The sequence below is a fragment of the Canis lupus genome, chromosome 2 (assembly GCF_048164855.1).
Source record: "Canis lupus baileyi chromosome 2, mCanLup2.hap1, whole genome shotgun sequence".
NCBI classification, from domain to species: domain Eukaryota; kingdom Metazoa; phylum Chordata; class Mammalia; order Carnivora; family Canidae; genus Canis; species Canis lupus.
The window spans coordinates 16,018,546-16,032,004 of NC_132839.1; the positions used below are offsets into that span (position 1 = coordinate 16,018,546).

Here is a 13,459-nt window from a genome sequence, read left to right on the forward strand (position 1 = left end):
AAACTAATTCTATTATTCAACAGACATTAAACCAGAATGCAATGCATATCACAAGCATTCTGCTAAGAGATTGTAAAGATGGAGCTAGGAATCTCATCCTTTTATATAACGGAGTAGAAACAACTTGTTACAAGCTTTTTTCAAGATAAGTGATAGCTAGTCCTCAAGTAGAGGATTTGGTAGCACATTTTTCACATATACTTCATCATAACTTTACCTGTGTTAAAGGATACCTATGTTATCTTGAGGAGAAACACATTTCTCATATCTTTATGACAAGATGTGATTTTGGAGATTGGAACAAAGCATGCACTGAAGTTAGCCTCCTACTCTTGGGCAGGAACTTTAAGCCAGGGAACCATCTCCCTTGGTTGTTTGCATTTCGAAAAGATGGCTTTCAGGTTCTTGAGAAAGATAGTCCTGGGTGAAAATGCTGACAAAAGGTCTATCTTGTCTTTTAAGGGACACATTTCATAGACATGAAAAAATTTTTTAAATTATTAATTTCTAAGATACGTTAAGAAAAAGGAAGAGAGGGAAATCTGTTCCCTTCTTTTTTTTTTTTTGTTTTTTTTGTTTTTGTTCCCTTATTTTCAACAGGGAGAATTAAGGCTCTTATTTTTAATTATATATATATATATATATATATATATATATATATATAGAGAGAGAGAGAGAGAGAGAGAGTATGCACATACACACACATGCACCTACATATACGTTATGTATGTTTATGTATTTTTTAAAGATAATGTATATATGATTTAACTGTACTGAAGACTATGAGTTATAATTTATATATAATATAAAATAACCATATTAAACTTTAGTATAACTGCATATTTACATAATTTATATATTTTATATTAATATATTTTATGGCACAATCTTTAACCCAAAGAAACTTATAAATGAAAATAATATCAGCTTAAATATATTTATAAGTCATTTATCTAAATTCCAGAGATGGTTATATTAAAACAAATTTAAATAATTTTTGAGAGGTAACCTGTCTTCATAATCACATTTAGGCTTTTTCAAAACAAAACAAATCATTGAACCCTGATGCTTTTGTTATAGACTACTTCATTTTTATTTGCTAAACCATCTGTAGTTAATTTCCTACCCTACCTGGTCAATAAGAAATCATGCTTAGAAGTAAAACAGTGATTAAAATATTGTACTTTGCATTCATAAGTTGTTATTTAGGTCAAAACTCAGATGTTATTAAAAAGAAAATATGACATGGAATATAAGAATATAATTTTTAAATTAAAAATATTTTATTGCCCATATATTAAAACAAAGCTAGAACAGAACCACCTCAAGTGACCATTGATCTTCACGAGGGATAAAATAAGGGAGTAGCAGTATGTGCTGTACGCTACATTTAGAATAAAGTCTATTTTTCATCAAATTCAATTATGTTTTTATTATACTCTAGAGAATAAACATAATAGTAGAGGGTGTATATATTTTTAAGAATAAAATACTGAATAATAACCATGGTTCAGAAGAATGTAAATCATTTATGTACTCATTTATTGCCTTCTAACAGAATAGCTTTTAGAAAATTGTATGTCATGACGAATCAGTTATGCCACACTTACACTGCAGTAGCTGAATTACCCTTGGCATTTTTGTATTCTAACAGTTCTATTTATCTCTCAATGGTGTACATTGAATAAGTAATGAACATCTGTATGATATGGGTTTACCAGATACTTTTTAAAGGAAAAAACATTACTGATTCATTTTTAAATATGGTATTTTTCCTTACCCTTGAATTTTTAAAGTTGTGTTTCTAGCAGTGACCCTGGATTCTAAGTGTATATGCCTTCCCTCTTCTTAATATCATCAGGTTTTATGAGCCACAGGGTCTTTTGCTTCCCCAAAGCAGTGATTCACCAGAATGGAGTAGAGTGCCCAGAGGTCAGTGAACCTTCTCCTGCCCTTCAAGAGAGGCTGTCCTTCTCTCAGACCATTTTCCCTTTTACGTCGTCATTTCCATTCAAGTCAGAGCTAGGTGACTCTTAGGTCTGACCGTGGAACTCAGTGATGGCAAATCATTTACTTTTAATACATACCAGAATTGGTAACCAGAAGGTAAATAACCTGCCAAAGAGGAATACTGTGTATGTTGTAGCCACAAACTCAACTTAGTTCAGTAACTGAAAACTGCATGGGGCATTGAAATATTTTTTGAGCTAAATGGAACTTAATAGTTGAACTAGATACTGAGGTGTACAAGTTTTATTGGGATCAAAATATGACATAGAATGATTTTCTTAATATTTCAGTTGGATGGATACAACTGTATAATTAAAAGTTTATTTTACCTTTCTGTTCTCTAAATACAGACAGTCTTTGGGTGTCTCTCAGGACCTAAGTTTTGCTGGTACTGGTACAGGATTACTAGTTTTTTTTTTTTAACCTAAAGAAAGAACAAGAAGTGTTACCATGGATTACATGTGTCTCAATCCAGGAGATGGGAGCAAGGGTGGGAGGCATTAATTTTAAATTGTCATAGAACGTTGGATACATGGTTTCTATAAATTTAACCATGCTTATCTACAGAGGATATTCCATAGATTACATTTACTTTTCACATAATGCTTATTTTTTGTGTGTGTTTATATATGAAATTTGGGGGAGGAATATTCCACATGATGGCCTAAAGCTATTGAAAGAAGTAACCAAAAGAAATCTTCAAATAAGCTATCAATTTAGGACTTGTCATGGTAGAACCACAAATCTGCCAGTGGGCACACACCTTCACATTAATATATTATACGGCCATAGCAAATTATATAAAATGAAAATTAGTGATTTCAGAGACTGTACTGAGTGTTATTATTTCTGGCAATATGTTGGCACTTATTTAGTAATAACAAGAGGATGCAAGTTAATAACTTCTTTTTTAACTTCAGTGTTTGTACTTTTGTGTTTCTTTATGCTTGTGTATTTCCTCTCACCAAATTCCTACTTGTTCTCCTAAATTACTGAATAAGACAAGGCTACCTGGAAAGAAACCTGAAAGGTTTCCTCATCTGTCCTTGAACCCAGATTAAGACTTAAGTAGGTGCTTTCCAGTTTCCCCTCTCCAAACCCTCCTGGTATTGAGTATTTCCTCCCATACCCCACTCCTTTTGTCTTCCTCAGAATTGATAATGCTTCCGGGCAGGGCAGATAGCTTCCTGGGCCGCAATAGCTCAGCAGCCTAAACTTTGCCTGACCCCATTTACATTTTCCACTTTTTAAACTTATGCAATCCTCCCAGTGAAACTTTCAACCTGAAGTCCACAGATGCATGCAGGTGGGAATGGAGGTGTAAGGGAGAAGCCTGGTGGCCTATGGAGCCACTTTCTTGTCACCATTTTCTGTCACTATCAGCTCCACTGTTTGAATGTCTGTGGTGTTCCTATGTTGTGTGTCCTCAATGTTGCCCTTAGCTATCCGCTTTAGGAGCCTGAGGAGTAGTAGTGTAAATTGTGGGACCAGTATCTCCATTAGATGAATATTAAATGATTCTTTCAAGCAATATTTGCTTTGTAAGTGTCTGACATTTTTTCAAAGTACAGTTTTTATTTTTATATGTGTTAGCTTCACCTGTTCTTGCTCAAATTATCTGTAAGGCAAAAACAAATTTTTATTTGAGGATATTTTTAAAGAATATTATTATAATTATCTGTTCATGGGAAATAAAGGGATTTATTTATTTATTTATAACTTGTTATGATAATAAAAATGTAAATAATAGTATACTAGAATTCCACACCCAATAAGATTGATACAACAATAGTTAGGCCACTGTTTCCCAAGGAGGATAATAGTTACTTGGCCCCTGGAAAATAAGCCCTCATTTCTGAGGTAAAAAAACCAAGGATACTTGGTGAAGACCTGGCCCAACTCTGAGGGCAAGAAGGGAAGGAGATACTAAAGGAGAACTGACTGATAGCAATGAGATGTGCATTCAGTGGCTGGCTCATCTTTCCTGTCAGATAGTTGATACCTTTGCTAATCACAGTCCTAGTACCAGAATGTCATGACTAAGAATATCTTTCTATGAGATGGTTTGGGAGCTGAGGGGCAGGTAGAGGGGATTCTAAAGTGGGGATTGTTACTTCCTTCATGTCTACTTTAAAGCCTTCAATTGTCCAACACTGCCTAAACAGTCCTGGCACAAAGTAGGTTAGAAGATAGTCAATAAATGTACATTAGGCATGGTTGTCAGGCTTCTGTTGTGTTTGCCTTATCTTTAGCTAGTGAGAAGTTAGATGAGTAGAATGTGATAGATAAGGCTGTAATTAAATGCCAAATTTCTTTTCCACTGAGTATTTTTACATTATAAAAGTAATGCATACTAATGGAAAATTTCTGACAGTAGAGAAATGCATATATGAGGAAAAGTTCAGTACAGAAGAGCAGAGATGAGGAACAAGTTCTCCTCTGACCCTTCTAGTTTTATTTTCAGAAGTAACCTATGTTCATAAAGTATTGTGTAACTATCCAGAAATAGTCTCTGGATATGTATGCATGCACCCAAAAATATATTACCTTTTTTATACAAATGAGAACTAAATGATGTGCTGCAATTAGATTTTTTTTACTTAATATATCTTTAAAATCTCTCTAAAATTAAGTCTCATCTTTTAGATTTCACTTGTTTGGGGTGCAACAATTATTACATTATTTGCAGCCTTCCTGCCATTATTTGACACTTACAGGCATGTGTGTATCTTTCCTTCCTTATGAGAATTTTTTTTTTCCTTATGAGAATTTATCTATGAGATACTTTCTTAGAAGCTATACACTTAGCTGTTGCAAAATTGTTCTCTAGCAATGCTAAACCTGTCTTCTGTCCCGTAGGCAGGATATGAGAAGGCATTCTATATGGCCTGCCTCTTCACAATATGACCATTGATGTTATTAAAACCCTCAATTTGTAACATTTAGTCAAACCTATTGTCTGGCTTGGAAGTTGGGGGAGTATTTCACAATTGAAATTTTTCTAAAGCACTGTAGACTTGTAGGTTGGCATACCCTCTACACTGGATCTGAACTTTCTTGAAGCAGTCTGGACCATTCAAGATCCTGTCTAAACTGTTGTTGTGAGGATTGGTAATATAAAGCAACAAATAAGAGGGTCCTAACTCAAAAGTTTCTTTCTTACTACCATCCTCGTAGAAAAACTGAACAAAAAGTAAATTAACAATAGATAGGAGTCTTGGGGGGCTATTAATATATTTCATATGAAAGATAAGAAGAACCTGAACCCAGTCTTCCACAATAGGAATAGAAAGATTTAAAGAGATAGTGTTAACAGGTTTGGGTGTTGAGGACGTTTTTCCTTGAAAGTATACTTAAGGACTAAAAAACTCTTGAAATAAAAGGCAATTTTGCATAAATGTTTAATTTCTTGCTATACTTTTTAGCCATCAAAGTAGTTTGTTTTATAAATCTTTTTCCCAATCTTTTAAAAAACACTATCCAAAAATATGTTTGTCTCAGGAAAATAAGTTTTTCTTTCATGGCTGACTTATACTTTAATTACACACTAATTTTTATACAGTAGCCCTCTCATCTCTGTTTATTACCTGTTAATTCCAAGGAATTTTAGTAATCTGGTTGGATAAGCTGGACTTAGGTAAAAACTGGAAAACTATATATCTCACAACTATTTCTTTGTGCTTTTAAACATGTGATAGTAGGGCAGCCCTGATGGCTCAATGGTTTAGCACTGCCTTCAGCCCAGGGCCTGATCCTGGAGACTCGGGATCAAGTCCCACGTCGGGCTCTCTGCATGGAGCCTGCTTCTCCCTCTGCCTGTGTCTCTGCCTCTCTCTCTCTCTCTCTTTCTCTCTCTCTGTCTTTCTGTGTCTCTCATGAATAAATAAATAAAATCTTAAAAAAAAAATGTGATAGTAGATTGCAAAAGCCTTTTCCTTACACTGAATTTATGTTGTGGGTAAACAGTATAAACAGGAGCATCAAAAAATAGAAAATTAAATTTTTTCTTAATATTTCAATTTCCTATACTGTAAAAATAGTCTCTACCTTGACACCTCTATCCTGATTTTAAAAATAAAAATAGAAATTCTGACTTTTCATGAGAACATACATAAGTGTTTTCTACAATCTTCACATCAAAAAGTTCTTGTGATTTCCCGTGGTGAACATACTTTTTTTCCTTTGAACTATTTTGCGGTTGAATAATAAAGATTGTATATTTTAAATCTTGAAGGACTTTACTTTTTACAATCAAGTTTTTAGATTTAATGTCTTCTCTTGTCTTTAGATTTTATTTTCTTCTCTTTTTTCTTAGTTCTTCTCTCTATGCTCAGCTACACCAGCCTGATTCTAATAGGCTCTTGTGCTGTTGGTCTTTAATGCCAATATATTTAATGTGTTTAGCTATAGGACATCTCGGTCCTTTTGAAAGTAAGATAATGCATATGCACATACACACCTACGTACATGCTTAAATATACTTATGACTGTAAAGATAAACTATTCTTTATTATCCAAATAAATACTATTTTAAAGTGATGTGGCAGTAAGATTAGGTAATCACTAAATTCTCACAGATCAGGTGTCAGGGAATTCTAAGGACGTGATCCCATTAATTTTCTTAGCATCAATATCCTTGCCTATAATCTATTCTACAAGTTTTCTGTACCTTCCATAGGCACATTTAGCAGATCCCTCCTATGTACTCCCATAGCACTGTACACATCTCTTACCAAGTCTTAATGTAACATAGTTGTTTATTTACAAGTCTATCTCTCATTAGAATTCCTTTAGGGATAGGACCATGTCTTCTTCACATTTGGATCCTTAGTATATATCACAGTACCTGCCACATATTCAGCATTCAGTTAATGCTTATCGAACATGTCTTCATTCAATAAGTCGTTTTTACACTGAGGTACCCAGGAGTGAATGTTGAATGAGAAAATTACCACAGATATCCTTTAAAAAAGCATACTGCATATTGAATTTTAAAAATGGTTTTTATAAATTGATTTACACACAGCCTGTCAGTAATGCATCGACTTGCACACATCATTAACTTGGATAATTCAGAGTCATTATAATTAAGCACATTGGGTTCAAATTTATTAAGAAATGTTGAGACATATGAAAAGGCATAAAGAGTATTATGATAAACATTCATGCACCCACCATTCAGTTGAAGGAATAAAAGAATACCAGTACTCACTATGTACCTATTCCCAATCTCAACTCTTTCATCTCCACCCTGGATCTGATGATATCATTCCAGTGCATTTCCTTACACTTTTATTACCTATGTTTGTACTCCTGAACAAATATATACTGTTGTCCTTTTTTTTTTTTTTTTAAGATTTTATGTATTTATTCATGAGAGGCACAGAAAGAGAGAGAGGCAGAGACATAGGCAGAGGGAGAAGCAGGCTCCATGCAGGGAACCTGATGTGGGATTCTGTCCAGGCATTCCAGGATCACGCCCTGAGCCAAAAGCAGATGCTCAACAGCTGAGCCACTCAGGCATCCCAATATGTACTGTTGTATTGCATATTTTCAAACTATTACAGAGATAGCATCATACTGTGTGTATCATTTGTACCTTTTCCCCTCAACAGGCATGTTGTTAGATTCTTCCATGTTGATAACTCAATTTCTCCTTCATTTTCATGGCTCTGTTCCACTAAATGAATTAACTATTTAATAATTTTCATGTTGATGGACATGTTAGATATATTCAGTGGATAAAGCCAGCAAGATGCTTTGAAAAGTTTTTGCAAAGCCAACTAATGGTGTGGATTAGGGAATTCAGACTATTGAAGGAAGAGATTCTACATCTGTTTTTAGGCTGTTTACAGTTTTGGTCTAATGTTTGGGATCTAACAATAAATGTATTACTTGGATTTCTATTTGTTGAATTATCTTGATTATTTTCCATGAATGACCTTGCTAAAGAAAATTTGAAGCATCTTACAGTTAATCAGAAGACACTTAAACCAGAATAAGGACAAGTACCATGTTATTTCAGAAAACCTACCCTAGGATCTTGTAACATCTACATCTAAAGTTACATAGACCTTCTTCCACCCAAGATTACTATTGCCCATCAGCAATATTACCACTACACATCCATGAAAATAATGTTACCTTTTGGAAGTTGAAAACTAATTTTGACCTCAATTAAGAAAGATAAATTGTCAGATTACATAGCAAACTGACTTTCATCTTAAATTTTGAAAATACTACCTTTGTATAGTAATAGGGCAATAAATCTTTAAACTTCAAAATATTGATCTTTTAAAACAAGATGTATAGACAGTGTGGAATGGCAGAATGATAAGATATTTAGCCAACTAAAAGCAAAATCAGGAGTTCTGACGTTTAAAATTTTTTGACAAAAATCAGTGATTTTAAAAGCCAGCTCAACTTGTTTGTGTCAATGAGGGAGGTCGTCTGAAATGCAACTGCTCAGTCTCTTTATCAGTGTTTGGACAAATTACTAAAAATATCTAGCCTTCTGAAGGCTTTACCGTATTTATAAGTTGTAGTTATTGGCCTCCACCCAGATTCAGATGTTAGAGATTAGCCTAAAAGCTGAGTCCTGATTGAAACAGATTTAGGTAGATTCAGCACTGAGCCTTTCCAATTCACATTGCTGTAATTTATTAGGTTTCATTGAATGAGCCACATGAGGATGCTGTAATAAAAACTTTTGATAAGAGGTCCCTAGAGTCTAGGTGTATGCTTCAGCTATCGTGTTTCTCAGTCCATAGATGTACTCACATAAGTTAAAAAAATATATATGCCGACCTCAAGTCAGACTTAGAACTGGTATTCCTGAATAAGACTGTCTCATCAGGAAATTGCGTGGCCTGTGGCCTAAGGAGGTATTATTTTTCTAATAAGTTCTTTGTTTTCATGAAAAGACCCTTTGATTCTCAGAATGTATTTGTTTCAAGGTAATTCAGTTTAAATTCACTCATGCTCAGAAGTCTCCTGACAAGCTTTCCTTAAAGTTTGCAGTGTATGTTTTATAGGCAACTTACACCTGATGAATTTTGAAGAATCATTCATTCATTTGACATCAGTTTTAATAATCAGAGCTTGGTTTCCAAAGCTTAAATAATTCTGTCATATGGAATCTAATATTAATAGCATTAATATTTTCAAAAACAGTAGTAACCTTTTTAGCAACAGATCTTTCTTAATACTATTAAGGGACAAATACATAGCTGTCAATTTTGGGTGAAGGCATTCAGCTTCAAAAGAATTTTCCTGTTTATAAGCTTTCTTGCAGTTTAGATATGCTGCCATCAGGTGGTAGTAATATGTCATATCCATGTGGCTCCACAGATGACAGGTTGCTTAAGGTCACTAGTTTATCCCACAAAGATTTACAATCATGAATCCCCAGAGTTTTATATGAAAATAAAAATAACACCATATCCATTTATTATCAGAACTAAGGATACTTTGGGTATAATTTTTGAAACAAATATGTATCAGAAGATTCAATTGGGCAGTTTTTTCCTGTTTATTTATTTATTTATTTGTTTGTTTTTTGGTAAATGATTATTATATGCCCTCTAAAAACCTGGAAAGTTATAGAAAAGTAAAATTTGAAACATCATATTTCATTTACTTACCCAAAGATTATTTCTATTAACCTTTTGCTTCTTTCTTTGCAGTCTTTTTTTTTTTTTTTTTTATGCAGTGTTTAGTATGTTTTTGTTTTTGTTTTTTAAAGTGGAGTTCTATAGCAAGAAAAGATACTTGGCTATAATAACAGTGTGTATACAGCATCTATCTTTTACAGTTTTTGAAATTACGATGTTTTTGTAACTGTGACATTTTATACTTCACTGATTGAAGTTTTCCATAATTTATATAGCCATTTACCTATTAGTAGGCTGTGTTTATGATCATCAGTCATCAAGAGTATTTTTTTAAGAGTATTTTTTATCTGCCTTCTACTGCCTATAAAAAAGACCGTTATTTTGTTGTATCCATGCTCGATTTTTGTTTTAATACAAAATGATCTCAGAGTAGCTAGATATCTTATATTTTCTCCTTTGTATTTGAAAGGAAACTGCTGGGAAATCTGAGCATTCCATTTTCAATTATGAATGAAAGTATGTAGTCTGTTACTGTTTTCATATCATAAGAATGTTTTATAATATTGTAAATTGTGTGCACCTAGCACATATAAACTTTCAGGACATGTAATATTATGAGATGGAACCATTACCTATTTCCTACCAAAATAATTCTTTCTTTTCTTTTTTTAGTATAGAACATTGCATTAAAGAAATACAGTCTGAAGTTAACAAACAGTGTCCAGATGTGCAGCTGAGAACAACAACTGACTGTTTTGAACTGCTAGATAATTATAATCCAACCAAGTCACCATCCATTCCCCATGGAGATTTGATAAAATTCCTCAAAACACTGGTAAAAAAAAATAATAATAATTTTTTGTTTTATACTGAAGTGGCATGGTGAACAGGAATACAGTTCATTCAGTTTCTATATGTAAATATATATTTTAGTGAGCATGTTAACCTGCCATATCTAGGGGTTGTTCTTTTGCTTTGTTTCTATATCCCCAGTGGAATCCAGTAAGCTATTGTTTTTACCTTTTACAATGAGTTGTATCAATAAAATGTAGCTTTATAGAAATGGAGATTAAAATTTATAATTCCAGAATGTGTTGATTGGTGTGTACCACACACACTGTCTACCAGAAAAGTTCATATTTATTATATTTTCTGTCCCTCACAACTACTCTTTTTCTCTGCGCTTATTGTTAGGCATAATAAGATCACCATTGATTGTATCTTTTAAGTATCCTTGTCTATCATTCCCTGCAGGCATACCCCGTTTTCTTTCAATCAAGGCAGTAATTTCTACAAGACTACTCTTAATTGATGGAAAATTATTACATGGGTCATTCTTTGATACTGCCCACCCTCTATGTGAGGAATGTGTTTGTAGCCTTCAGTGAAAACACTTCCTTTATTACACCTGCAGGTACTAGGGGTAGCTAGCTTGCAACAACAGTTTCCCAGAAAAATGGCACAATTGTTAGAAAGCAGTAGGTCTGTAGCTATGGTTTTAATTTAATTTAGGGGGGAAAAGGCACTATTTTTGTCTAAACATCAAACATTGACTAAGGCAGATGTGGAAAATATCTTGAGGTTGTAGATGGCTGAGGATGACAGAATCAGATGGAAAGTTCTTGGCTATCGTTATTATTGCAGATGTCTCTTTAATGTTTGCAGAGTAATAAAAGGAAGAGAAAGGAAGACTGTGCGCCCTGAAGCCTTATTCTTTTAAGAAAATCCTCTCACCCATTATCTCTTGAAGGTGCAGCCCTGAAGAATAAATATGGATATAGTTATTCCTTTAATTTCTATTAAGAGCCATGTGTATTGAATTTCATTAATATTGATGTAATAATGCTTTCTCACTTAATTAAAAGCAAAGGCTTTTAATTATCTTTTAATCTGTCACACATAAGTCATTCTCTATTCACTGCAGGGCAAAGGCCGTTTTAGTTTTGCTCAAATTCATTAGACTGATAGGGTTGTTCCAGGCCTAGGTTTTCTTACATAATTGATCGTGTTATTTTGAGGAAAGAACCACATTATTAAAACAGATTCAGATTAAAACAACCTTATTATCAAGTTTTTACATGCTAAAAGTGTCAATCTTGACAGCCATTTTTTATAGCTCTTTTTTTAATAGAAAAATTTTTATTTATTAATTATCTAAGTACTTAAATAAGAAACAGAGGTCCTCATTATTGCAGTTACACCAAAATTATTCTTAAATTTAAGTAGTCATACGAAACATGTGTCTTAAACCTCTCATAAACTATTATTCTCTAAATGTTGCTTGATCAAAAATTTATAGTTTTAGACTGATTAAAAGAAACCTAAGATAGAGACACTAATATGACTTGGTTGTTTCTTAGAATTTACCATAATGCTCTTGTTCTGAACTCTATCCAAGGACATTTCTTTTCTAGAAGTATCAACAGAGCTAAATAGAGGGTAAAGTGGGATGAGAGAGGGAAAGAGAAACTTCAGAAAGATCAGTGCACTCTGCGGCTCTCTGGAGTCTAGTAGAAAGAACATAGATGAGAAGAATGAAGCCAGGGATTCATTCTGTTTTGTGCTTTATTGTACGTGACATTTGGAAGGTAACTTAAACGTGTTGCACGTTAGTGTCCTTATCTGTAAATTGGGTTTTTAAATATCTATGTCACAGAGTTTTTATTATGAATAAGCCAGAGACTTGATAGGAAAGTGCTTTTTATATAATAAAATACTATAGAGATATTGGATATTCATTATAGATAGAACATTAAATTGGACACAACAATGCTTAGAATTGCTTTAGAGTAAATTTCTGAAATTTGCCTAGTTCATAATTCTGAAACACAGATAATACCTCTGCTATCTTTGTCAATAAGAAATTTCAAAGCCATCATGATTTTATGCCACTTGAATTTTGCTTCCAGTTTTCTTACAATCAGCTTGTTGCTACTCAGAGAATATGAACTAATTTCAGTATTAGCTGAAAGAGATAATTAGGAAAAGTCAGCATATAAGGAGAATGTGTGCATGTAATACAAACTCCAAAAAGAAAGTAACTTTCTGTCCCTTTACTATTCGTAATTATACCTACCATTGTTTTATGTCAGCACGGAAAGAATAAAGGAATAATTTTATATCATCTTTTGGGGAATGATTCTTAGAGTATTTTTTTCCCATATTGAGTTAGTGATCTTTTTGGAGAGAGCTGAAATATTCTCAGATTAATTTCCAAAGTAAAATCTTTCTTAACATGACTCTCAAAAAGGAACTTAAATGAAAGTTCAACTCTTTTAATGTATTAAATTTTAGTTCTCAGGATGGCAGCTATTAGTAACCTCCAGGCACATACTATATTTAAAGGTCTCTATTTTGTATGTTTATTTGGGATTTTATAAGAATAGATGTACTCATTCAGGCATGAAAATTTTCTGCCAGGAATTACTTAAGGGCATGATCTTGAATTTATTTTGTCTGAGGAATACATTTCAATCGATGTTTGGTACATGTTTTTATTTAGAAATTTTTAAGCTGCAGCTCAGGTTATATTGGAGATGGATAACAATGAGGCCTGAAAACTGTATTATGTTTGGAAAGCTAACTGAAAATATAGATCATCACCTGGGTTTACAAAATTTAACAGATCATAAAGCTAACCTTCTAAAATATCTGAATCGATTACATTCCAAATGCAAATAAAAAACAAACTAAAACAAAACTTGAAGAGCATTGGAGTATTGATTCTAAATTGAAATGAATTATTTTGAAGTTGTATGACTGTACAAGTATGACTGTAGAAGTCAGTTTTCCTATTACTCTTATAGTGACTCTCATTTCTAATGTTATAATTTACT

At 33.1% G+C, this 13,459-nt stretch overlaps 1 protein-coding gene across 5 annotated transcripts in view; it reads left to right on the forward strand.

Moving 5' to 3' along the window:
• The window catches only part of KIAA0825 (KIAA0825 ortholog), a 381,348-nt gene that overhangs the window by 50,146 nt on the left and 317,743 nt on the right, over nucleotides 1-13,459 (forward strand). For 4 of the 5 annotated variants that reach the window (XM_072791261.1, XM_072791247.1, XM_072791230.1 and 1 more), the window contains exon 4: nucleotides 10,296-10,458. In XM_072791261.1, coding sequence (XP_072647362.1) covers nucleotides 10,296-10,458 — 163 coding nt within the window. Of the gene's footprint in view, nucleotides 1-1,861; nucleotides 1,933-10,295; nucleotides 10,459-13,459 lie in introns of all 5 variants that reach the window. The other variant, XM_072791254.1, reaches the window with a different exon arrangement.